Genomic DNA, 24,793 nt, shown 5'->3' with positions numbered 1-24,793 from the left:
TTCTGTTCTAATCTGAGGAGATTCCACGTTGAGGGAACAAATGCTGCAAGTAAAAAAACCAATACTCTACCACACCCTATATCAATTCTGTGGTGCAAAGAATCTATAAGTACCACTTCTGTGGTGCAAAGAATCTATAAGTACCCCTTCTGTGGTGCAAAGAATCTATAAGTACCCCTTCTGTGGTGCAAAGAATCTATGAGTACCACTTCTGTGGTGCAAAGAATCTATAAGTACCCCTTCTGTGGTGCAAAGAATCTATAAGTACCCCTTCTGTGGTGCAAAGAATCTATAAGTACCCCTTCTGTGGTGCAAAGAATCTATAAGTACCACTTCCGTCGTAATCTATCCATCAGAACATGTGCATAAGCTTTTTGCTAAAGTGTCATGATCACATCAAAACTAACTACATAAAGCACATATATAACTTAAGATTATCTATAGATTGCTTCGTTGCGGAGCTAAACTGGGCTTCTCAAGAGGAAAAATGTTGGAAGAGAACTCGTCGGTAGGAAAACGTTTTTCACCTCCCCAACGTTACCGACTGCGAGAGAGACACGAAATCTAAACCCACCCAAGTCTTTGGCACCTTAAAATTCCATATTTCCCTCAGTGCCACACCATTAATATAACTGCAACGTAATAAGCAACTCTTCAGCACTGTGTTGACGCAGCCACTGCGTAATACGAGAGGCAATCACAGTAATAAGGCTACTTTAAGAAGCCATACCTCTCTGCAATGTACAAGATTCCCGTGCCCAAGCACTGCTCGTTGATGAAGGCCTGAGTATTGCACTGCCGGTGGCGGACACCTTCCTCTGGGGGTGGCAGGTTGGGCAGCAACATCCTGTAGACTTCTGAGAGGAAAAGGTTAGCTGGTCCTTCTGCAAGCACCACGCTGACGACTCAGGGCCAAGGGAAACACGCGTTCTCCTAAAACCTCAGCAAGTTTTGTTGTTGAACAGAAGTACAAACGGAGGCGAAACATCTTCAATAAAGGTGATGTTACTATGATATGATAGCTGAACCCTAGATGGCAGCACTAAATTATAATTCGTCTCTTAATATTGCATTGGTGTAAAGTGCATTGTCTATCGAATCATACGTACGTCACGAATGAATTTTGTAGGCGAATTCCAAGTCATTCACATACTACAGTAAATCAGCTCAGAGGCAAAGAGCTTTAAAAAATATTGTTTCTAGTGCTTTTTTCGACATTGTTTTGCTTGGTAAGGATATTCAATGTATATGCGGATCGCGGTGAAGTGCCTGAGGATTGGAAGAATGCAGGTATCGTGCCATTGTATAAAGGCAAGTGCTTAAACTGCAAAGGCACAAGTTTGTTGAATATACCTGGAGATTTGTATGGAAGGTTACTGACTGACAGGGTGAAGGTATGCACATAGCATCAGACTGGGGAGGAGCGGTGTGGTTTCAGAAGTAGTAGATGTGTATATCAGGTGTTTGCTTTGAAGAATGTGTGTGAAAATACTTAGAAAAAAACGTGTAGATTTGTATGTGGCATTTATGTATCTGGAGAAGGCATTTGATAGGGTTAACATAGTGCTTTGTGGAAAGTCTAAAGAATATATGGTGCAAGAGGTAAGGTGCTAGAAGTAAAGATTTAGCAAGGATGTGTTGGACGTGTGTACGAGTAGGAAGAGAAGAGCGATTTGTTCCCGGTTAAGGGTGTGTGATGTCATCATGGTTGTTTGATTCATTTATGGATGGGGTGGTGAGGGAGGTAAATGCAAGAGTTTTGGAGAGAGGGCAAGTATACAGTCTGTTAGGGATGAGAGGGCCTGGGAAGAGAGTCGATTGTTGGTCGCCGGTGATACAGCACTAGTGGCTGATTCGAGTGAGAAACTGCAAATGTTGAAGACTGAGTTTGGAAGAGAGTGAAACGAGAAAGTTGAGATTGAATGTGAATAAAAGCGAGGTTATTAAGTTAATTAGGGTTGAGGGACAAATTAGATGGGATACAAGCTTGAATGGAGAAAAATTGGAGGAAATGGTTCTACATATCTGAGTGGACTTGGCAGTGAATGAAACCATGGAAGCAGAAATGAGTCATAGATTGGGGGACGGGGCGAAGGTTCTGTGAGCGATGAAGACTGTGTGGAAAGAGAGAACGTTACCTCGGAGAGCAAAAATGGGTGTGTTTGAAGGAATTGTCGTTCCAACAATGTTATATGGTTGCGAGGCATGGGCTATAGATAGACTGTGCGGAGGAGAGTGGATGAGTTGGTTACGAAATGTTTGAGGACAATACGTGGCGTGAGGTGGTTTCACTAACTAATGAAAGGATGGTAATAAGAAGAGTGTTGCTGAGAGAGAAGAAGAGGGTGTAATTAAATGGTTTGGAAATATAGAGAGAATGAGTGAGGAAAGATTGACAGAGAGGATACATGTGTCAAAAGTGGAGGAAACAAGGAGAAGCGGGAGACCAAATTGGAAGTAGAAGGATGGAGTGAAAAAAATTTTGATTGATCGGGGCCTGAACATGCATGAGTGTGAGAGGCGTGCACGGAATGGAGTGAATTGGAACGATGTGGTATACTGGGGTTGACGTCCAGTCACTGGATTGAACCAGGGCCCGTGAAACGTCCAGGGTAAACCATATTCTTAGTTGTACAAACATATCTTAAGCGGGTCCTCATGATATGCGTATGAGCAAACACGCGAACCCGTTTCCATGGCATCAAAACAATCGCGTCGAAGTTTACTGTAACCATATCGCTCATAATCCCTCGTTTGTCTGACTGTCCAATGGTGGTATAGTGAAAATCACTTAAACAAGATGACTCCTCGTCCTATAAATTATGCGGGTGTAATCTCAGACACACGCCTTCATTTCCTGGGGGGACAAATACAGGAAGTAAATACAGGAAGTGGCTGGCAATGACGTTCAGTGAATCAGCTGGATACACATGACATGCAAATGTGTGCGTGAGGGAATCATTGATCCTCCTGTATAGTCTACTGTCGTAGTTGAGGAAGGTTGTATTCGCTCTCTCCTGTGTGCATCCAACTGTTTGTGTGTCACTAAGTTACGGTGCTGCTTTGATGATAATGCGTGTTAGGCAAATTGGCAGTTAGCTGATAAGCTGCGTATTTCATCAGCGATTGATTACCTGTACTGACGAGCTACAGAAGTAATACAGAGATTAAGGTATATGTAAGGTAAGAAAATATGGTGAATAGGTGGTTTATAGGCAGCTCAGAATTAACGAATGTGGAAGAGAAGGTTATCGACATATTTCGAATCGGCTTAACGCTAATTGGATTTTTTTTTCTAAAGAACATGAAAGTGGACAGTACAATGAGTATCAAGCAAAATGTGGAGATAATTGATCAAAAGTACCGAGTGGAGCACACCCCAGTGGAGCTGAACTACCACCAACAGGATATACCAGAAGAATTGGCCATGTAGTTGGATGTAGTTGAGAAGCTGTTGCTCTCGGGAGATACCAAGAGAAACTGCGAAACCGTGAATTAATTTTGCACTGCTACTGGGATTTGCCTGCCTTTTCCGTGAAGTTGCTTAGGTATACCAACGATATTGTCTTAATCTGCTCGCCAACTCGTGAAGAAGGGTCACTCTTAAGTGGTTGAGTGCGAACGCTAGGACAGGTTTGTGTGGAAACAATCGTACACATTGCTTAGATATCACAAACACGTACCAAAGCTCCAATCTTTTTTTGATATCGAAAATAAGATAGATCGTAGGTGGCAGGAGAAGATGGTGAAGCTTTTATAGGTTCTGTTAATTTATGTTACAAAAAAATTATTATCATCTTAGCCCTTCTTAGTATCGTTAAAGGATTACATAGTGTGTAATTAAATCTTACCAGGACCCTTCCAAATCCTTTCTGCTAAGTGTTACAAGTCAAATGTCATGAGTTTCTTCCGCATCGAAAGTTATTTCTGTGGTGCCATATGCATTTACGAATAGAGATAGGCTACATCTATTATAAACTGAGTGAAAATGCTGACTTCTGTGGAATCTAAGTACTGATATATGATATATACTGAATCACATTTACACGAATCATATTCTGATAACAATCAACAACACTGTCTCATAACCTCCGCAGTGGCTTCTCCTCTTATCAGTTGTGTACTGCAGTTATGGGCGGACGTAGGCGTTCGCGGGAATGACCCAAAACATGTGTGCCAACCCAACACACATTCGCACGGTGGTCCACGTCAGGAGAAACCATAAGAGACCCTACCAGCCTGCTGAGTTCGGCTCGTGTCTCGTCGACTACTTCGGCATCACGGACGACTTCGGGAGGATAGAATGCTCTATGAAAGACAACATCGTCTACCTCCAGCCGCCGCCTCCATCGACACCTCAGGGGATGGAGAGAAACCGTCTCAAAGAAAAGGATGTTGAAAAGAAAGTTTCCCGATTTCAGGTAAGATTGTCAAAGACTCCTGCATGATAACTGAGTTACGTTATTGCTGTGTTTTTCGTTGTGGGGGATCATCATCATCCTGTAAGTCAAAAGGGCGAACGGATGATCTAAACATTTTTTTTTACGGACAAGAATAAAAAACTAGCGAAATTGTGAGGTAGGTGTTGCCAGGTACCATCAGATTAGGTAAAATTTTATAATTTGGTCGTCAGTTTTATTTGAACATGTTCTTAATGGCATGTTCTGATGGCTTTTAGCGGCTGAGCTGTATATCACAGACAATAGGATGGGATGCCATAATCCCTTTTGCAGTCCTCTGTTTCACTCACGACCTCCATCTCCCTTACACAGCACCCACCCTTCTGTGTCGCCCGCAAGATCACTGCCGAGGAGAAGGCAGCGCTGCCTCCGGAGGTGCGCGGGCGTGGCATAGACGTGGGTGTGTGTATCCTTCTGGAGGCCAGCGACGGTCGCCTCCTGATGACTCGTCGCGCCCAGCATATGAGGACCTTCCCCGGGATGTGGGTACCTCCAGGAGGCCACATCGGTGAGTCAAGGTCCTCAGAAGGCCTCCCGAGAGAGTCGGAATAGTCACTGGGAGGGTGAGATTGACAACTAAGATTTCACCATAAAAAATCTTAGGGTAAATCAGGGTTGAACATGGGGAGGTAGGGATATCGGGGGTATATGAAGACCTTAGAGACTCCTTAAAGAGGAATTGGTGAAGTCAAAGGCAACTCAGGATTGGACGTGGACGATTCAACAACTCAAAGGAGGACTTGGGGGTCAAGAACCTCCTACTGACCTCTTAGAAATGGACACAGAAGGTCAAGAACCTAATTAGAGTTGCCTATGAGAAAGCCAAGAGCCTCTTAAGGATGAATGTGATGAATTAGGTTTCTTTCAAGGAGATATGGAATAGTCTTGGGGTAAAGGTGGAGATATGGTGGAAGTCCGAAGCATCTAAGTTAGGGGTATGAAATTCAGGATTAGGCATGGAGGGTCTAGATATTCTCACCAGGGAATTGGAAGGAGGGTTGTACGAAGTTAAGAATCCCTTGAAGAAGGAAAGGGAGACAGAGACCTACCGAGAGTGGGCCTGAAAAGTCGACAGCCACCTGAGCAGCATACAGTGAGGAATCAGTTACTTCCTTAGGGTAGGATAGGGTCTTCTGGAATGGCTCATGTATGGCATGAGTACATCAGGAACATCTTACCATTTCCCTTAACTTTGACGTACGATCCTCATCTTTGACTCACCATCTCCACCTATGTGTTCTCACATCCACCTCCTCCTCTTGCGTGTGGTACAGAGGAAGGCGAAACTCTGGAGACGGCTGGGCTTCGGGAGCTGCAGGAGGAGACAGGACTAGAGGTAGGCCTTCAGGAGAGGGACGGGGCTTGCCAAATTCTGGGGCTCTGGGAGTCGCTCTACCCTTCTGTGGTGTACATGGGACAGCCCAGTAGGCACCATATCGTCGTGTACTTCCACCTTAGACTGCATTTGACGACCAGCAACCTCCAGCAACGTCTCAAGGTAAATATTTGGGGCCTTTACTCGATTTGTTTGAGGGTTACTTTAGCAGGAGTGTCCCATAAACTGTGTGTTTGTAGGGAATCTCACAAGGGTTCGTGATAGAGAAGGAAGCCTTCCTGAAATACGTGCTGGATAAGGAAGTCTTTCTGAAGTACGTGTTAAGGAAGGATACCTTCCCAAATTATGTGCTAATGAACAGTCCTAGTTATGTACGAGGGAAGAAAAGCTTGAATGCGTTCTAAGAAATGAAATCTTATTAGATCACATCCTAAGGAAAGGGACATTGTGTAATACTTTAGTTAATCTATTCTGAAGTTCTGGGGATAATATTTTTTCTAAAGAAAAAATCAACCCTGTTGATCTGGGATAAGTAAGAATGGTTGCCAAGTGTAAATTATTTAAATTCCTGATTTTTTCATGCTCGTTGCTTGGAAATATCTCTGAACAGCTGATTTGAAAAGAACATTAAAACGGGTCGCGTAGCGTAATTCAGTAGATAAGAAGCGTTTTATTGTGACTGATAAGGACTAGAATACATGAGTTGATAAACAAAAGGATAAATAGATTAATCATTAGATATGCAAATTAGTGAATAAACCTGCTAATGTATGTGGTAAGGCAAACATAACCTACATATACTCTTGCCATCTATCTGGTTTCTGAAACAAATGGTTGAGTCTGCCCAGAAAAATTTTCTATGTCTCTCCTCATTAGAGAAAATGTACAGAAGGGTTACCTATGAAAAGCTGTTAGGCGTCTTATTTCTTTCCCTCTTGTTTCGGTGTTCATATATTACCTCTAATCCTTTCTCATCTTTCCTCCAACTTTGTTTTTGATGAAAAGTGCGGATCAGATCCTACTTCGAATTTACATTCGGATCTTCCTGCAGCGCGAATTCCTCCGCAGATCAACATAGACATTGGGTACAAGTTACATAGACACTATGAACTTTACCTCAGATTAGATTCGTACAGGAAGGAAGAGAAGAATGTTAGTTGAGACAATTTATGACACTTCTCTGACGTATGCGTTTGTGTACGCTTTCCTCTTACCCCCGTAGCTGGACTGGAAGGAAGTGGACGCCTGCTTGTGGCTAACTCGGGAGATGGCGGAGGTCGTGGTGTTCGGCTCCCACAGATTTTCCACCTCCAGGAGGACCCCGATCACCCTCGTCGACCGGGAGGGAGGTACGCGTTTCTGAAGGCACTTTGCTACTGACGGAGAGAGAGAGAGGGGGGGTGGGGTGGGGTGTTTACGTCTGTGTTTAGTACACAGAAACAATAGGGGGTTAAGGGGATAGACCATTTTTATTCCTAACTCCACAAGAGGGGGAGTTACATGCATTCTATTATACCCTGTAAATATGGGAGGGGAAAATGTGTTGCTGCTTTTGTTATTTTATGATGGGGGAGGGGACATATGTGCTCCGTATGTCGCTTCACAAAAGTGGGAAGGGGGAAGAGGGCCATGTTCCTTTGCAATAGATGGAGAGGAGGATGTACGTCCTCAGGTCACTTCACAATACGGGTTGCTTTTCTTTTGTTACAGCTGAAAATCTTTCCGTGACTGGAGGCTGGATACTTAAAAAGATATTCATTAGGGATAGCACAATTTAGGAAGAGAGAGAGAGAGAGAGAGAGAGAGAGAGAGAGAGAGAGAGAGAGAGAGAGAGAGAGAGAGAGAGAGAGAGAGTCATGATGTTTCCTCTCTTCAGTTCACTCGACGGGAGTACTCGACCCTACTGGGCTGTGGAAGGGGGTGCCCGAGTCGGGTTTCGAGGTCGAGCGAATCACCACCGGCACCAGGTCAGTCCCGTCACCAGTCAGGTCAATTCCCGTTACGAGTCAGGTCAGCTCACCTCACGAAGCTCCCGTCACGAGTCAGGTCATCTCACATCACGAGTCAGGTAAACTCACGTCACGAGTCAGGTCAACTCCCGTTACGAGTCAGGTCAGCTCACGTCACGAGCCAGGTCAGTTCTTTACTAACTGTCGTATGGATACCAGCCATTTAAGGAAACGGGAGATAACCTGCCTCACTTGCCTACGTAACTACTTGCATTGCATTATTGCACCAGTAACTTTATGTTTTATTTTTGTCATGATAATAAAACTTTTCAAAAAATAGGGAGAAATAGTCTCAGAAGACTCTCAAAATACTTGGCTGCACAAGTTAGCAACAAGTGGCATTAGTTTTGGAGTAGGGGGGAAAAATATATATATCAGGGATCATATTTTTGTATCAAGAGACGAAACATGATAGATCAGAAGGTCTATTGATCAACTGTGGCTTTATTGCTGAAACTTGGTCATTTCCAGATACACGATATGACTCAGGCTCTTACTACGGTAAAGTCACTTCATCTGTCCGTTGTAAGACAAAGACATCTTGTTCTGACAGGTACGCACTGAAGCTGTGGCTGCAGGAGATGCACCGGGAAGAGAGCGGCCGGCAGGCGGGCCACGGCGACCTTCCCCAGAGGCAGACGGTGGCGGCTGAACGTGTTCTCAAACACCGAGGAGATCGCTTCCTCAACTACCACCGCCACCACACCACACGCATGCATCCCTCAAAGCCCCTCGCCATGGCGGTAGACGACATACTTCCCCGCCAATAGAGGACAAAATGCTGTTTTCCCCCCCCAAGACTCCCTGAGGTTTTCTTCGGGAAACGACATTAAGAAATATCTCGATTTCTTCAAGTTGCAGGTCGCGTCTCGAGTGGACACAGGAGTTCGTCAGTCCTGGAACATTTTAGTGAAGGACGCGTCCTTAGATAACCTTAGAAAACATGACGTTAGGAGTATGTCGACGCCTGCACGAATGTGGTGAGGGAAGGTTTCTTTTTTTACTTGTTAAATTCAGGAGGCGTTTGTTCGACGAATCATGGCAGAGCTGTGGTCAAGATGATTTTTAAGAAAAGAAGGATGCATCAGAATCTGAGCTCAGCTCAGATGATGTTGCAAACGAAACTCTTAAATGATCTTATCTCAAGTTGATACTGTTCTTTTATGTACAGAAGCACAATATCTTACACATGTTTCAGTGTGAATAACACATCCTTATTGTAGATTTGTATCTTCTTCTTTTGCCTTAACGCCAATAATTGAACTATTTGTTGGTATTTAACAAAAAACTCTAACGAAGTATTGACAGAAGTTACAGACAAGCTACAAGGGGAGGTAGTAGCTCATCCTATGAGAAACTGAAGATTATAAGTGATGTTGTAACCTACACAAACCTTATATTCTAAACCCACAATGGAACAGTGACACGTACATTATCCAAACTGGGACAAGAGTCTTAAGCTTTCTTCTACATTGCAAGACATTCTCAAAGTTACCTTTAAGAAAGGCAAGCTTGTAAATTTTTGTTTCCATTTTCTGTGAGTGTGAATAACAAATCTCATATGTCAGAAAGTAAATTCTGTCATTAGGGACCATACACATGTATGTTGACGAATCACCATAATTTCTCGAGAGCTTTTCTCAGGACCTTTCCTACCTCGCTCGTTCTGTATCTACAGACGAGGTATATCATGAAGCTATTAATTTAAATGCTGAGTTGAAACTCTAAATGTATCATTAATTAATGTTTTACTATTGCGGGAGTCTCAGCTATATATAACTGTGTATCACGCAATTGCACTCTTATATGTAAGCCATGCTTTCCTAAATACCTCCCATTCCTTATCCACAACGAGAATGCAGTTGCAACATTCTTGGAGCTAATTTTGAAGGATAAGAGGGTAAACCTTTGTATATCCATCATGTCCTCAGTGGGCATCTGATTTTCACTGCAAACTTCCAGAAAATACACCGTGGTCTTGAGAAGCTGGAGGAAGGGAGCGGTTCTGCAGAGATACACCGCGATTATTTCATAAGAATTTCTAAGCCCCTTCCACTTTGCAAGTGCTGTGGGGCAGAAAGAAGGACTGTGGGCAGAGACAACACTGACAGCAACGAGACGGTGTTGCTCAGAAAAGGTGTTGGAGAATGGCACCACGACCCTGGGGTTATTTCAAACAACCGAGCGTGTGTTTCCAAAGCCAGTATAGTGTTGCAAGTGTACACAGAGAGGCTGTATATCGCATTAGCTTGGAGGATTATTACGCTTGGAATCAAAACCGTACAGTGAGGCCTCGAACAAAGCTTCGGAAAGAACTTGAATTAATGAGACAGCAGGTCACAGTATCGAACTCCGAACTGGGTCGAACGGGGCCAGCAGTTTCGAGTGAGTCCTCCAAGTGCGTTTGACTTTCCAAGTCTCTCGACAAAGGATCTGCCGACGAAAGTTTCCTGAAACCTCCTCCCGGCGGATTGCGGCTTCACAACTTGATATCATAACTTAGGCAGACTCCTCGATATAAGTAGTCTGGAAAGTCGTATCGAAGTCCTTGGAGAAACAAACATAAAATCTTATGGAAAAGGAATCCCTAACATTCTTGTTCGGTGGCGAGTTTGGTAGACAGCTTAAGTGAACCCTAAGACGATTACAGTAGATGACCACCTTTTCTTTTTTGTTTTTAGAGGAAAAGGAAAGTGTTTTGATTCTCTTTGAGCAAAGGTCCAAATCCTCAAGGAACAAACCACTCACCTACAGGAATGGAATCACGAAATAAAGAGAGAATTAGACTCTCTAATGAAGTAAATAACATACGTTTGGAAACCGTCTCAGAATATCATGAGCTGTGCAGCGGACGGCGTCGGCCAGACTCAACCAAAGATCTGGCAACACACAAAAACGCTGCCATAAACAACACTTAGTACTAAGCTGGATGCTATTTCCTGGGCGTCGGGCGCAATTCAGCATCGAGATCTTCTTAGTCAATTTTTATGCTCCGGAATTCTTTCTTTTTCTTTTTTTTTTCATCTAACTTGTCACTAATCAATTGTTTGGTAAATTACATTTTCCCCTTTGTACTAAACACACATATGGGTAGGCTTTTTGTATCCAAAATACAGATGTTCATATCTATTTGATATCACTGTACGAGGAAGAATACTGTTGTATTATATTATCGATTTAATTAGGAAATACCTCACAAGAAATCTTTTATCTTAAGACTAAATACACGTTACACTTGACAGTGAAAAATATTTACATACATTCGCAAATCAACAATGTATTATATATATATATATATATATATATATATATATATATATATATATATATATATATATATATATATATATATATATATTGTAAAATTAGGTTTATCCATATTTTGAATTAATGGACTGTATACTTGAACTTTGTCACGCTCATTTATGTACTCTTAACCTCAGAGTCAGATGTGTTATTTGATATGGCTAAAGTTACACAAAGATATCAATGAATTCCAAAGTACAAAACATATATATATATATATATATATATATATATCCCTGTGGATAGGGGAGAAAGAATACTTCCCACGCATTCCTCACGTGTCGTAGAAGGCGACTAAAGGGGACGGGAGCGGGGGGCTAGAGTGGCGGAATGCTTGCATAGTGCCATTGTACAAAGGTAAAGGGGATAAGAGTGAGTGCTCAAATTACAGAGGTATAAGTTTGTTGAGTATTCCTGGGAAATTATATGGGAGGGTATTAATTGAGAGGGTGAAGGCATGTACAGAACATCAGATTGGGGAAGAGCAGTGTGGTTTCAGAAGTGGTAAAGGATGTGTGGATCAGGTGTTTGCTTTGAAGAATGTATGTGAGAAATACTTAGAAAAGCAAATGGATTTGTATGTAGCATTTATGGATTTCGGGAAGGCATATGATAGAGTTGACAGAGATGCTCTGTGGAAGGTGCTAAGAATATATGGTGTGGGAGGTAAGATGTTAGAAGGTGAAAAGTTTTTATCGAGTATGTGTACGTGTAGGAAGAGAGGAAAGTGATTGGTTCTCAGTGAATGTTGGTTTGCGGCAGGGGTGCGTGATGTCTCCATTGTTGTTTAATTTGTTTATGGATGGGGTTGTTAGGGAGGAGAATGCAAGAGTTTTGGAAAGAGGGGCAAGTATGCAGTCTGTTGTGGATGAGAGAGCTTGGGAAGTGATTCAGTTGTTGTTCACTGATGATACAGCGCTGGTGGCTGATTCATGTGAGAAACTGCAGAAGCTGGTGACTGAGTTTGGTAAAGTGTGTGAAAGAAGAAAGCTGAGAGTAAATGCGAATAAGAGCAAGATTAATAGGTACAGTAGGGTTGAGGGACAAGTCAATTGGGAGGTAAGTTTGAATGGAGAAAAACTGGAGGAAGCGAAGTGTTTTAGATATCTGGGAGTGGATTTGGCAGCGGAGGGAACCATGGAAGCGGAAGTGAAGCATAGGGTGGGGGAGGGGGCGAAAGTCCTGAGAGCGTTGAAAAATGTGTGGAAGTCGAGAACGTAATCTTGGAAAGCAAAATTGGGGATATTTGAAGGAATAGTGGTTCCAACAATGTTATATGGTTACGAGACGTGGGCTATAGATAGAGTTGTGCGGAGGAGGGTGGATGTTCTGGAAATTAGATGTTTGAGCACAATATGTGGTGTGAGGTGGTTTGATCGAGTAAGTAATGAAAGGGGTAAGAGAGATGTGTGGTAATGAAATAAGTGTGGTTGAGAGAACAGAAGAGGGTGTTTTGAAATGGTTTGGTCACATGGAGAGAATGAGTGAGGAAAGATTGACAAGGAGGATATATGTGTTAGAGGTGGAAGGAATGAGGAGAAGTGGGAGACCAAATTGGAGGTGGAAAGATGAAGTGAAAAAGATTTCGAGTGATCGGGGCCTGAACATGCAGGAGGGTGAAAGGCGTGCAAGGAATAGAGTGAATTGGAACGATGTGGTATACCGGGGTCGACGTGCTGTCAATGGATTGAACCAGGGAATGTGAAGCGTCTGGGGGTAAACCATGGAAAGTTTTGTGGAGCCTGGATGTGGAAAGGGAGCTGTGGTTTCGTTGCATTATACATGACAGCTATAGACAGTGTGAACGAATGTGGCCTTTGTTGTCTTTTCCTAGCGCTACCTCGCGCACTTGCGGGGTGAAGGGGTTGTCATTTCATGCGTGGCGGGGTAGTGACGGGAATGAATAAGGGCAGACGGTATGAATTATGTACATGTGTATATATGTATATGTCTGTGTGTATATATATTTATGTATACGTTGAGATGTATAGGTATGTATATGTGCGTGTGTGGACGTGTATGTATATGCATGTGTATGTGGGTGGGTTGGGCCATTCTTTCGTCTGTTTCCTTGCGCTACCTCGCTGACGTTGGAGACGGCGACAGAGTATACTACATATATATATATATATATATATATATATATATATATATATATATATATATATATATATATATATATATATATATATTCTCATTAAAACATGATAGATTTTTCCGATGAAAACTCAGTGAGAACATCAAGGGTTTGAGTCATGTTAATGTGGCTGATTATCGTGTAACGGGCGCAAGAAGCTATCATCAGCACTATTAACGTGGCTGACTATGATGTAACATGATTATCTATGATACAGTTATCATGAGTTTTATCTAGAGAACTATGATATACGTGGTGAAGGAAGGAAGACCTGAGGAGGATTGGACGTATGGATGAATTACGCTTATTGAACCCGTAACCGAAGTATGCAGAGAAAGCTAAACCCGTTGAACATGGAGGGATGATGGCCTTTGAGCACGCCGTTATGGCATTTGAGCATGATAGCCTAGCCACTGACTAGCTAACACTTATGGGTCAAGTTCGAACATCACGCTATCTTACCCAAAGGGTCTTCCAGTCTTGCTCAAGGAGTAAACCGAGTATATCTAACCTAAAAATCACTGTATAAATTAATGCATCCAACAATACTCACACCTATATACATATCAAGCCCATATGACGCTTTGTATACACATTAAATTAATTGACAGGACTCTGAAGAACAACATCACTCATCTCAGGTCTGAGAAGGTAAATTTCAGTGGATGTGAGGGACCATAGCTCAGCTTGTTGATGACGTGGACATCTTCGTACTTGTAGTCGACCTCCAGCACGCTCAGGATCTGGAGAACGTTTTCTATGAGAGTAAATACCCATTGGACACGAGTACAAAAAATATTGTTTATGTAATTACCTCTCAATAAAGAAAAGTATTGCTTGTATAGGGAAGCTTTTGGAAGTATCATAAGGTTACGCATCTACCTATATAGTAGAAAAAAATTTAACTACTTTTTAGTAATAAAAAATAAGAAAAGACCCCATTTATTCTCAAACAATTTGTTGCAGAAAATATAATGAGTTAAAGAGGAGAATGATAATGTGAAATCTTTCGTCGATACGTCTACAAGCGTCCTAGTATAAAGAAGAGTATTTACCTTTAGAGCAGTACAATTAACTCATATGTCCAGTAACAAATAAGCAATCCTGGATATATCTACGTCCTGTACTCTAGTTCTTCAGTAGAGCACAATAAAGCCCGGGCATAGAAGTATCTACACTATAACTTTTATGTATATTGATAATATCCTCATGCAACCCCCAGCTTTCTAACGTGAGGGCTAAATCGAGTTTAAAGTCTTTACCCCACGCTGGGAGTAAAGTGTTCTGTGAGTTGGGGAGTTCCATTGTGAGCCGCTACTCCTGACTGTGTTTTGATGATGATGGTACAGCCTTACCGATACAGATTTCTCGCTTATGGTGCTACTACTCACAGGGTAGAACCTGGAATGCCTATAGTAGTGACAGGGGAAAAAGAAATGTAGAATCATGTCAGCATACATCCATTCCATGATGTGTTTAACTTCTGGCAAATCGTACTATTAAAAAGCATGGATATATCTTAAAGTATTGTCAAAATCTAACCAAAGATTGCTTTGGATTTATAAGATATTCTTAGAAAAAGTAATATTTTATGATACTACATAATCTACTCAGACCTTGAGAAAGTTGTACTGGCGCAGCTAAAGATTATGAATTACTTTGACAGAATTTACAATGACGATGACGAGAACCTCCCATGAAACCGCCAAGTAAGGAAGTGAACTCAATATAAAATCTCGGTACTTTTACTATGACTATGAGAATTCTCGAAAGATGAGAGTGTTGTCGAAACTTTGTCGAGGCTGACCCTAAGGACGAGGTTTCTGTACAAATGTAGTGAAAACTTATTCTTACGATGAAAATTCTAATGTTTGAAACCCTGGACACAAACCATCATAGCTCTGATGATACGATCTATATAAACAAATCATCCAAACTGACGTCGGTGGTGAGGACTCTGTTCACAAAACATCAAAACTGACGTCGGTGGTGAGGACTCTCTCCACAAAACATCAAAACTGACGTCGGTGGTGAGGACTCTCTCCACAAATCATCAAAACTGACGTCGGTGGTGAGGACTCTCTCCACAAAACATCAAAACTGACGTCGGTGGTGAGGACTCTCTCCACAAATCATCAAAACTGACGTCGGTGGTGAGGACTCTCTCCACAAAACATCAAAACTGACGTCGGTGGTGAGGACTCTCTCCACAAATCATCAAAACTGACGTCGGTGGTGAGGACTCTCTCCACAAAACATCAAAAGTGACGTCGGTGGTGAGGACTCTCTCCACAAAACATCAAAACTGACGTCGGTGGTGAGGACTCTCTCCACAAAACATCAAAAGTGACGTCGGTGGTGAGGACTCTCTCCACAAAACATCAAAACTGACGTCGGTGGTGAGGACTCTCTCCACAAAACATCAAAAGTGACGTCGGTGGTGAGGACTCTCTCCACAAAACATCAAAACTGACGTCGGTGGTGAGGACTCTCTCCACAAAACATCAAAACTGACGTCGGTGGTGAGGACTCTGTCCACAAAACATCCAAACTGACGTCGGTGGTGAGGACTCTGTCCACAGATCATCAAAACTCTGATGATGAGTGAACACAATCCACCATGATCGACCCTGGTGATCAGATCTCTTAGAGCTCCACAGCGTTGTCCAGACTTACCCTCACGATCAGGCAGAGGATCTCCTGGTAGGCGATCCTTCGTCCTACGCACATCCTGGTGCCGTACGAGAAGGGCAAGAAGGCGAAGTTGTGGCGCGGGGCGACGGGAGACCCGCGCAGGAACCTCTCCGGCAGGAACTGGTCCGCCTGAGGGAACACCGACTCTTGGAAGTTCATGAGCATCGTCGGCGCCACCACCTGCCACTACGGGAGGAGGGGAGGAGACACAGTGAGAGAAACAGAGAAGAAAAAACTGTAGAAAGAGGTGTATGTGACCAATCACGTGCACTTACAGGTTATCTAGGAATTACGACACTGACAAGGGATACGTCCTAGAGAGAGAGAGAGAGAGAGAGAGAGAGAGAGAGAGAGAGAGAGAGAGAGAGAGAGAACTTACCCCTTTAGGCACAAGGTATCCGCCCAGAACGGTGTCCCTGTTGAGCCGCCTCACGATGCCAACGTTGACCGGCATCATCCTACGGGAGGAGGTAGACGAAAGTGAGGGAGGCAGCCAGGTCACGTACACTCACACCACCTCCACAAGTTTCGTATAGAAAGCTTCTAAGACTAATCACGTCATTAATGTTCGGTTGTAGATAGTCTCATTTTTATCAGTTTTTTTTTAATTAAGATTTGCCAGCAAGACCAGTGCGTTCGTCCGTCTCACCACCAGACGGACGGAGGCTTGGCATTCCCCCCTCGAGACCTCTGTTCCTTTCAAACCCTCCTCCGTATGTCTCCCTTCATTACCCCCTTGAGGAGGACTCCTTCCCCCGTCCCTCTCCACACCACCGCCGCCTCCATCTACGGGGCGCCACCACCTCCTCCTCCTCCTCACTCACACCCCCTCCAAGACCTTGTTCGCCTTACGGAACACCAGGTCCATTTGTCTCAGTCTGCTGAAAACCATTTGGTTAAGGGCCCCTCGCTCGTATGTTTTTGTGCGGGCCATTCACGTGTCTTACAGTTTTATACAAAGAGCCTCTGCAACCTTTCGTACATAAACACACACACTACTCCTGGCTGTCAAGTTCTCCTCCTTGGCTCAGTCTGGTGTTTGTTTTTCTTTTAGTCTCATATACATGTGGGTTGCTGGAATGCAGCCCACACGAACACACACACACACACACACACACACACTCTTTCCATCTTGAACACAACATCCGAAAACAGTTTTGTCTTCTCACTCTTTACCCTTAGCCGTACATTTTCCTACGGTGAGCACTACGCGCTAGCTCTGTCTAATGGCAAAATCTCGTTAGTGGTGAAGAGAGTTCAAACGATGAGGCTCCACGAGTGCAGAAATATCCCCACTTACCGCAGGAATAGGCAATTACAAATAGGTGATTACAGATAGGTAATTACAAATAGGTGATTACAGATAGGTAATTACAAATAGGTGATTACAGATAGGCAATTACAAATAGGTGATTACAGATAGGCAATTACAAATAGGTGATTACAGATAGGCAATTACAAATAGGTGATTACAGATAGGCAATTACAAATAGGTGATTACAGATAGGTAATTACAAATAGGTGATTACAGATAGGTAATTACAAATAGGTGATTACAGATAGGCAATTACAAATAGGTGATTACAGATAGGCAATTACAAATAGGTGATTACAGATAGGCAATTACAAATAGGTGATTACAGATAGGCAATTACAAATAGGTGATTACAGATAGGTAATTGCAAATAGGTGATTACCGATAGGTAATTGCAAATAGATGATTACACATACTGAGTGATGAAATGGTGAATTCGGACAGCATACGGGAATTCAAGAATTTGTGTGATAGAAAGTTTAAGAGATGGGGGGCCACATGAGTGTTGAACTCCCTCCCAGTACGGTACAAATAGGTAATTACACACACACACACACACACACACACACACATTCATATTTTCCTCACACACTCCTCTCTCCCTCACACACTCCTCTCTCCCTCACACACTCCTCTCTCCCTCACACACTCCTCTCTCCCTCACTCACTCCTCTCTCTCCCTCACTCACTCCTCTCTCTCCCTCACTCACTCCTCTCTCTCCCTCACACACTCATCCCTCCCTATACGCAAGACGTCTTATTCCACGCACCCAAGCCAGTCTCTCTCTCTCTCTCTCTCTCTCTCTCTCTCTCTCTCCCCACACACACACACACACACACACCCACCTGAGGGTCTCCCTGAAGACGGCCTTGGTGTAGGTGAGGCGGCTCAGGTGGTCTGGGGTGAGCCGGTCGGGCCTCCCGATCACTTCGCCGATCTCCTGCCTCACCCTCGTCTGCACCTGCTGGTGTCGGGCTAGCAGGTACAGCATGTTGCCCACGGCGTGGCTCGCCTGACGGGGGAACAGAAGAGAAAACTGATGGTCATCGTATGGGGAGGAAGTCCTGAAGTCGTATCAGGAATTTCAGGGGTTAGGTTCGAGTTTCTCCCGAGGGGGTGGCGTTGTTTAGCCTCTCAAGACAACATTATTAATCGTATGAGATGATGCCAAAGGTGGTGTGAACCCAGGGCACAGGTGTCCATACCCTGTGGTGTGTGCTCGGGACACAGGTGTTCACATCACGTGTGGTGTGCTCAGGGCACAGGTGTCCATACCCTATGGTGTGTGCTCAGGACACAGGTGTTTACATCACGTGTGGTGTGCTCAAGGCACAGGTGTCCATACCCTGTTGTGTGTGCTCGGGACACAGGTGTTTACATCACGTGTGGTGTGCTAAAGGCACAGGTGTCCATACCCTGTGGTGTGTGCTCAGGACACAGGTGTTTACATCACGTGTGGTGTGCTCAGGGCACAGGTGTCCATACCCTGTGGTGTGTGCTCGGGACACAGGTGTTCACATCACGTGTGGTGTGCTAAAGGCACAGGTGTTCACATTATGTGCTATGTTTAGGGCACAGATGTTCACATTATGTGTTATGATTAGGACACAGGTGTTCACACCACCTGGTGTGCTCAGGGCACAGGTGTTCACACCACGTAGTGTACTTAGGGAACAGGTGTTCTCTGGCGTTAGACCAACCCTCAACCAATGAGTTTTGATCATGATGAGAGATAAGAAACTCCCTAATATGATGGGGCTTCGTCCATGCATTCTTCTTCATGGTCAGACTTTTCTTCCTATATATACATTCGTAATTTTGTCCTTCCTTTTCCCCGTTTCATCATTGTTTCTATATTTCTATATCTAAAGTCCGGCCTTGATGTGGACCTTTGACTGGATCCTTCGACATAAACAGAATGGGGGAGACGAAACTATGTTTCTTAAGGACCGTTGACTGTAGGGAAGGTAGTTTTGGTAGAGCTGAAGAATGCGTTGGAGGGAAACCCTTTGGGAGTGAGGCGAGGAAGAGAGAAAGTGGATCTCGAACGAAGGGGGGAAAAAGAAAAGGGAAAGAAGAGGTTTAAAGATGGACAGGCAAGAGGTCCCTAGTCGCCCGTATCCATCGAGTTAGGCTTTAGTTCCATTGATGCCCAGGGCGTCATTAAGGCCGCTAACGTTAACTTACGCTAACGTTAGCTTACATTAAGGCCGCAAACGTTAGCTTACTACCGACTATTGAAAGATCAAGGAAAAAAGTTGAACATGTTCTTCTCATGTTCCAAGACAATTCTACGACCATATATACGATCTCACAATGTGTACAGCACCTTCCTTTAACTCATCCCTATGGATTCACACTGTAAACGTTATCTTAAAAGTACTTGAAGCATTATCTTAAAGTATTTTCGAGAAACAATAAAGTTATCAATAATGTAATAAGTGCTTTTTTTTCGATCTGTCCATAAACGTTCATAAATATGTGAATGTATCTCGGACAGATGATGTGCAAATCATGTCATTATTTTCCCTCACATATACAACGAAATTCCACTCTCGACAAAGAGACATCACCTCTCTGGCGGTGGGGGCGTCGGAGGCAGTAAAACCCGCCCTCACATCGCCCTCTGTTATTTGCTGCCATTACTTTTGTCCCTGGTGCTCCGGGGGAGGTATTTGCGAGTTTCCAGAACATTGCACGGAGGAAGAGCATAATAGTGTGGCATTATAAAAAAGGAAACATGGCGGCCGTGAGAATACGCAGCCTGTGACAGCCACTGCCATCTATTGGCCGTCGCTGCAATTACCACAAGAAAGTGTGTACATATCACTGTCCACGATAGATGTTTAGGGACTGGATAGATAAGTACAGATATGTGCTAGACGTCAATACACATCGCTACTCAGGACATCAGGCCTTGATTTAGACACCGCAGCTTTAACCTCACGCACAAGCTGACCAGTTTTAGAAACTACATCTCCAAAGCTGCCTCCTCCCCAGTGTCGGGGGTCTGGCTGGGCCATGGCAGCCATCGTATGTTGAGGACGAGGTCAATCTCTGGGGAACTTATGTGGATGAAGTCATAGACAGGCTATCTATCTATCTATCTAATCTAATCTCAGCCTGTCTATCTCCAAACGTTGCCTTTTGATCTCCTACCTGTGAGGAGATGAGTGAGGCGTTGCTTACCGTGTCGATGCCCGTGGCTATCATGTCGAGCAGGAAGGTGAGGACGTCTTCCCTGGAGAGCCCCGGCGTCGCGAGCAGCGTCTCCAGTAGGCTGGGGGCTTCTTCTCCCGCCTCCGCCTCCTCGAGACCGACCTCTTGACTAGACACGAGATCCTGGTGGCGGAGGGGGCACGAGAGGCCACCGGAGGCGAGGCCAGGGCTACCGCTGGTGCTGTGGCTCCGACGGGAGGCCAACAGACGCTCGGTGTCGCGAATGGCCTCCAAGGCCACGCTGTCAGACGCAGGGGGAGAAAGAGACGTGAGTAAAAGAACTGGGAAGAAATTGCCGCGAAGAAAAGAGAGATGTTCAAGAAATAGGAATGATATCCTTCAGTATAGATCAAGAAATAGGAATGATATCCTTCAGTATAGATCAAGAAATAGGAATGATATCCTTCAGTATAGATCAAGAAATAGGAATGATATCCTTCAGTATAGATCAAGAAATAGGAATGATATCCTTCAGTATAGATCAAGAAATAGGAATGATATCCTTCAGTATAGATCCTTGACTCACTCGGTGAAGACGAGATGCGCCTCCTGGAGCCTCCTGATGGAGGCGGTGGGGAAGTACTGCCACAGCTTGATGTTCTCGGTCTCGTGCAGTGCCCCCAGAAGCTGTTTGGCCAGCTGGATGAGGCGCAGCGGCCGGGACGACGCCGAGGCATCGTCCTGCAGGCATCCAAGACGGCGGTCGAGCGCGATGGTGCCCAGAGCTGTGGCCGGGAAGATGATAAGAGATAAGACATTTTGCAGAGGGGTACGAAACACGGATGATAGAGATAAGAACTATATGAAGGACTGGGCTTAATCTATACACTAAAAAGAATAGAAATACGGGATAGAATAGCAATGCGAGATAGCGAATGATAAGCAAAGGGACACACGTGAGATTACCTCTCCCGTAAACAAGTGACTGTATAGAGAGAATGACATTTGGTGTTTATAGCAAGAAAAAAGAGGTGAGCATCGCGTCACTTACATTCGAAGGCCCACTTGTAGAGTTCACTGTTGAAACTTTCCGGCACTTCATCTCGTTCATCCCTCAGCGAGCGGATCCTGGAAGAGGCCAGGCTATGTTAGAAATCATCTCCTCGACATGTCCACGAACGTCTATCTCCCACCTTACGCAATTAAGCAAGGTTTCCAGCAGAGAATTATCGCCGCATCCAGAAACTTGAATCATAAGGTGAACAAGGTGGTTCGTTCATAAAGTATTTCCTCGTTCGTGTTAACGAAAACATCCATTGGTCCTATAGCTTCCATAGACACAATCCTACACCCTACACACACATATAAAGCAGGACTATAGATGACACAAGACGAGTCACACATATAAAGCAGGACTATAGAATACACAAGACGAATCACACACACACACACACACACACACACACACACACACAAACACACATATGGTCTCCAGGATTTACTGGAGGAACTGGGTGGGGGGGGCGGACGACCCAACCAACCTGTCGACGAACTCCTTCGCCACATCGTCCATGTGAGGGAGGTAACGGTGGACTATCTGTGGGTTGGTGACGGGCCGCTGGACGCATCGTCTCACACGCCACCACTCTTCAGCCTGTCTGCACAACACGGGAACAGCTGTAACACCAGACTGCATTGGACCCACTTGATTCTAAAGACAGCAGACTAGTAAGACGACGAACAGCCACGACTGAACTGTTTATACGGAGTTAACGCCATCTATTAACTGAATTTGGAACAAGGCTTTAGAGCGCCATCTATGGACTTGATACTTAATAGCCGATAATTCCATCTCTCTGACAGTATTCGTGGAAGAAATCTATTAAACAGAACTGACTGACAAGAAAGCAAGACATTTTGTTCTAGTCTTGAGAACCATTTGGCTAATCATATCCGAAATAATTAGGATAATAAACCACCACCTGACATACCTAGTTAAAGCCTAATAACCCTAACACTATTCTAGTGTCCCCCAAAACTACTCCTAGCAGGATCTAACACCCTTATTTACTGTCTAGATGTTATTCCGGCAACTGGTTCACCTTGGCAGCCAGCCCGAACCTCACCCCAGCAGACTCACCAACACAGTAGCCTCATCCCCAGCCAAGCACCATCACCTTTTACCTCACCACTGTAGCAGCCCCACCCACACCAGTCCCTCCCTTGGGAACCTCCCACCACCTCCTGAAGGGACGTTGTAGAAGTAAAAGACGACGCTTACTTACTCGGCCAGGATGCCCGCCTTGCCTCTGAAGAGGTGGTCGTGGACGTGAGTGTTCCCGTCTGCGCCACCGTCAGTGCGGATCTTCTTCAGGGAGGCCATGCCGGGCCGGAGGGGGTTGTACATGGTGGAGCGGAGGAGGGTTTGCAGGTCTGCTGGCTGCGTGATGAACACAAGGTAAGGATGGCCGGGCATGTCTTTGCGGAAGATGGGACCGAATTCCTTACGCACTGCCTCCCAGAAGAGGTACACCCGCTGGGGGTCGAAGGCTGCCGGAGAAACAGGGAGCAGGAGGAAGTCAGCCATGTTCATGTTAAGGGATGAGGGTAAAGTGAATGCTTCAGTTGATAAGAACCATAATCTGTAGGATGGTTATGAAGAACACCATCAAAGACAATGGGGCATACTTTGTCACTTAGGCTCACACGTGAATGTATAGATATACAATAGGAACAGCATCATACTTCTGTATGAACATGATCACCCATGTGTACAAGTCTGTGTTGGTATGTCTTAATCTCATCCTTTTGTGTACGAAGAGGGAGTTTTACGTTCGTAGGATCCCCCATATCTTAGGTGTGTGTGTGTGTGTGTGTGCTACTACTATGTTGATGTCTTTAACCACCAGCCATATGCCCTAACATTACCCTTGTGTGTGAGCATGTAGGGCAGACACCCCACCATGGGCCAAGACCGTGGTCCGGGCAGCTGGCAGGCTGGTCGTGGCTGGGTCTCGTCTCCTGGCGTGGCGGCCGCGTCGTAGGCCCTCTCGCTCATCATGTCGTCCTGGTCGAAGATGATATCGGCGTTCTCCTCCATCAGATTGTAGGCTTCGAGGTATGGGGAGGGCGGGCCAGGAGATCCCTGGAGGTGCGTGGAAGCTGCTGGAGGTTTGCTGCCCTGCGACAGCTCCCTCTCGGCTGGTTTGCACTGGGACACTCCCCTGTGGCGGACGTCTAGGGAAGACCTGAGCCCCAGGGGGAATCCTCCGCCACCCAGGATCACAGCCGACGCCGACGGGCGAGACAGGTGGCTCCACGCCCGCATCTACGAAGGAAATTAGAATGAATACTCGTCTTCCCCAACTCATCTTCCCACTATCCTCCCACCAGCACTGACCAAGCTTAATAAACCAGCGCCTCGCAGGTCGGTCTATAGAGGGGTTTCTTCTCTTCTACAACCGCTCAGGAGCTCCCTCCCCCCTCACAGGAGGGAACTTCATCTCTCGTTAATGCTCAGTGGAAGGAGGACTGGACGAACTGATGTCTGTTAACCTGCTCAACGGTGTCCCCTTCGCGTTGAGACTCGCTGCTGTACGGGAGCCACATACCTGGACTTGGCGGGAAATAATCGCTTGTTCGTAGGCGAGAAGCGAGTCCGTCTTTCACAAGGGCTGCGAGATGTCCTTCGGAACACCACATCCTCCTCGCTGATGCAGCAACTCTCTTATGAAATCGAGGAGTTGAAGTACGTGCATATTAAAAGGTCATTGATGGGACAGGCTTACTGAATGACATTTGCTACCATTCGTGTATCTGTTCAGTTTTATATTCTTAATATATTGACGGTTTTCAGTGACTCTACTGGTAAAGAAACGTCTGTCCGCCTCTGTATAACATCTCACCCTTCAGTCAGCCATTTTTGGTCTTTGTACCTCCGCCTAACGTGAATGAATCATCTGTATACCATCATATCATCAAAATGATCTACTTTGAAAAATTTGATTAAATATCAGACTCCATTTCTTTTAGAGAAAACAAATCTTTTTGCATTTTTTTTTTTTTTTTTGCAAGATTCATTTCTGAGTGATGGAATTCGTTTGGCTGCTCATCCTTGTATTGGTTCAAGTGTTTTTTTTATTTATGTCTTTCATAAGGTGGAGAGGAAGTGGGAAAGGTAGAAGTAGAGTGGTAGAAGTGGAGGGAAAGTTGGAAAAGGCAGCGTAGACGGGGGAAAGGTGGAAAAAGGGAAAAAGAGTGGGACTAGCTTAGGCTGGGTAGATTAAGGAAGTTATGTTAAATAACTTAGGTAAAGTTCGTTAATCGAGTTACGTTAAGTTAGTAGGAGTTAGGTCAGGTTGGTCAGGCTATTTTAG

General features: G+C 44.6%; 3 protein-coding genes across 11 annotated transcripts in view; 1 reads left to right on the top strand and 2 right to left on the bottom strand.

Moving 5' to 3' along the window:
* icln (chloride nucleotide-sensitive channel icln) overlaps positions 1 to 969 on the bottom strand; it is a 30,290-nt gene extending 29,321 nt beyond the window's left edge. For 3 of the 4 annotated variants that reach the window (XM_071693358.1, XM_071693357.1, XM_071693359.1), the window contains exon 1: positions 731 to 968. In XM_071693358.1, coding sequence (XP_071549459.1) covers positions 731 to 846 — 116 coding nt within the window. In that variant the 5' untranslated portion in view covers positions 847 to 968. Of the gene's footprint in view, positions 1 to 730 lie in introns of all 4 variants that reach the window. The other variant, XM_071693356.1, reaches the window with a different exon arrangement.
* A 2,021-nt stretch (positions 970 to 2,990) lies between these two features.
* Positions 2,991 to 10,721, top strand: LOC139765650 (nucleoside diphosphate-linked moiety X motif 17-like). Of its 3 annotated transcripts, XM_071693349.1 has the most exons (7): positions 2,991 to 3,183; positions 4,130 to 4,421; positions 4,773 to 4,968; positions 5,735 to 5,958; positions 7,019 to 7,145; positions 7,673 to 7,763; positions 8,359 to 10,721. In XM_071693349.1, the coding sequence occupies exons 2-7, from the start codon at positions 4,158 to 4,160 to the stop codon at positions 8,573 to 8,575; spliced, it is 1,119 nt and encodes a 372-aa protein (XP_071549450.1). In that variant the 5' UTR covers positions 2,991 to 3,183; positions 4,130 to 4,157; the 3' UTR covers positions 8,576 to 10,721. The 3 variants fall into 3 exon arrangements, with proteins under 3 accessions (XP_071549450.1, XP_071549448.1, XP_071549449.1); XM_071693347.1 differs by lacking the exon at positions 8,359 to 10,721 and having other exon boundaries at positions 7,673 to 8,321; XM_071693348.1 differs by lacking the exon at positions 8,359 to 10,721 and having other exon boundaries at positions 4,098 to 4,421; positions 7,673 to 8,321.
* Positions 10,722 to 12,356: 1,635 nt separating this feature from the next.
* Positions 12,357 to 24,793, bottom strand: part of LOC139765648 (probable cytochrome P450 301a1, mitochondrial) — an 84,384-nt gene continuing 71,947 nt past the window's right edge. For 3 of the 4 annotated variants that reach the window (XM_071693344.1, XM_071693345.1, XM_071693343.1), the window contains 10 exons: positions 23,346 to 23,745; positions 22,703 to 22,967; positions 21,959 to 22,075; positions 21,469 to 21,545; positions 21,004 to 21,202; positions 20,448 to 20,718; positions 18,104 to 18,270; positions 16,322 to 16,400; positions 15,925 to 16,128; positions 12,357 to 13,991 (listed from right to left, as the gene is read on the bottom strand). In XM_071693344.1, the coding sequence (XP_071549445.1) occupies positions 13,881 to 13,991; positions 15,925 to 16,128; positions 16,322 to 16,400; positions 18,104 to 18,270; positions 20,448 to 20,718; positions 21,004 to 21,202; positions 21,469 to 21,545; positions 21,959 to 22,075; positions 22,703 to 22,967; positions 23,346 to 23,745 (1,890 nt within the window). In that variant the 3' untranslated portion in view covers positions 12,357 to 13,880. The remainder of the gene's footprint in view (positions 13,992 to 15,924; positions 16,129 to 16,321; positions 16,401 to 18,103; positions 18,271 to 20,447; positions 20,719 to 21,003; positions 21,203 to 21,468; positions 21,546 to 21,958; positions 22,076 to 22,702; positions 22,968 to 23,345; positions 23,746 to 24,793) is intronic. The other variant, XM_071693346.1, reaches the window with a different exon arrangement.

Source organism: Panulirus ornatus, chromosome 55 (assembly GCF_036320965.1).
Source record: "Panulirus ornatus isolate Po-2019 chromosome 55, ASM3632096v1, whole genome shotgun sequence".
In the NCBI taxonomy this organism is placed as follows: Eukaryota; Metazoa; Arthropoda; class Malacostraca; order Decapoda; family Palinuridae; genus Panulirus; species Panulirus ornatus.
Note: the sequence above shows the minus strand (reverse complement) of the source record. Positions and strands in the feature narration are given on the sequence as shown.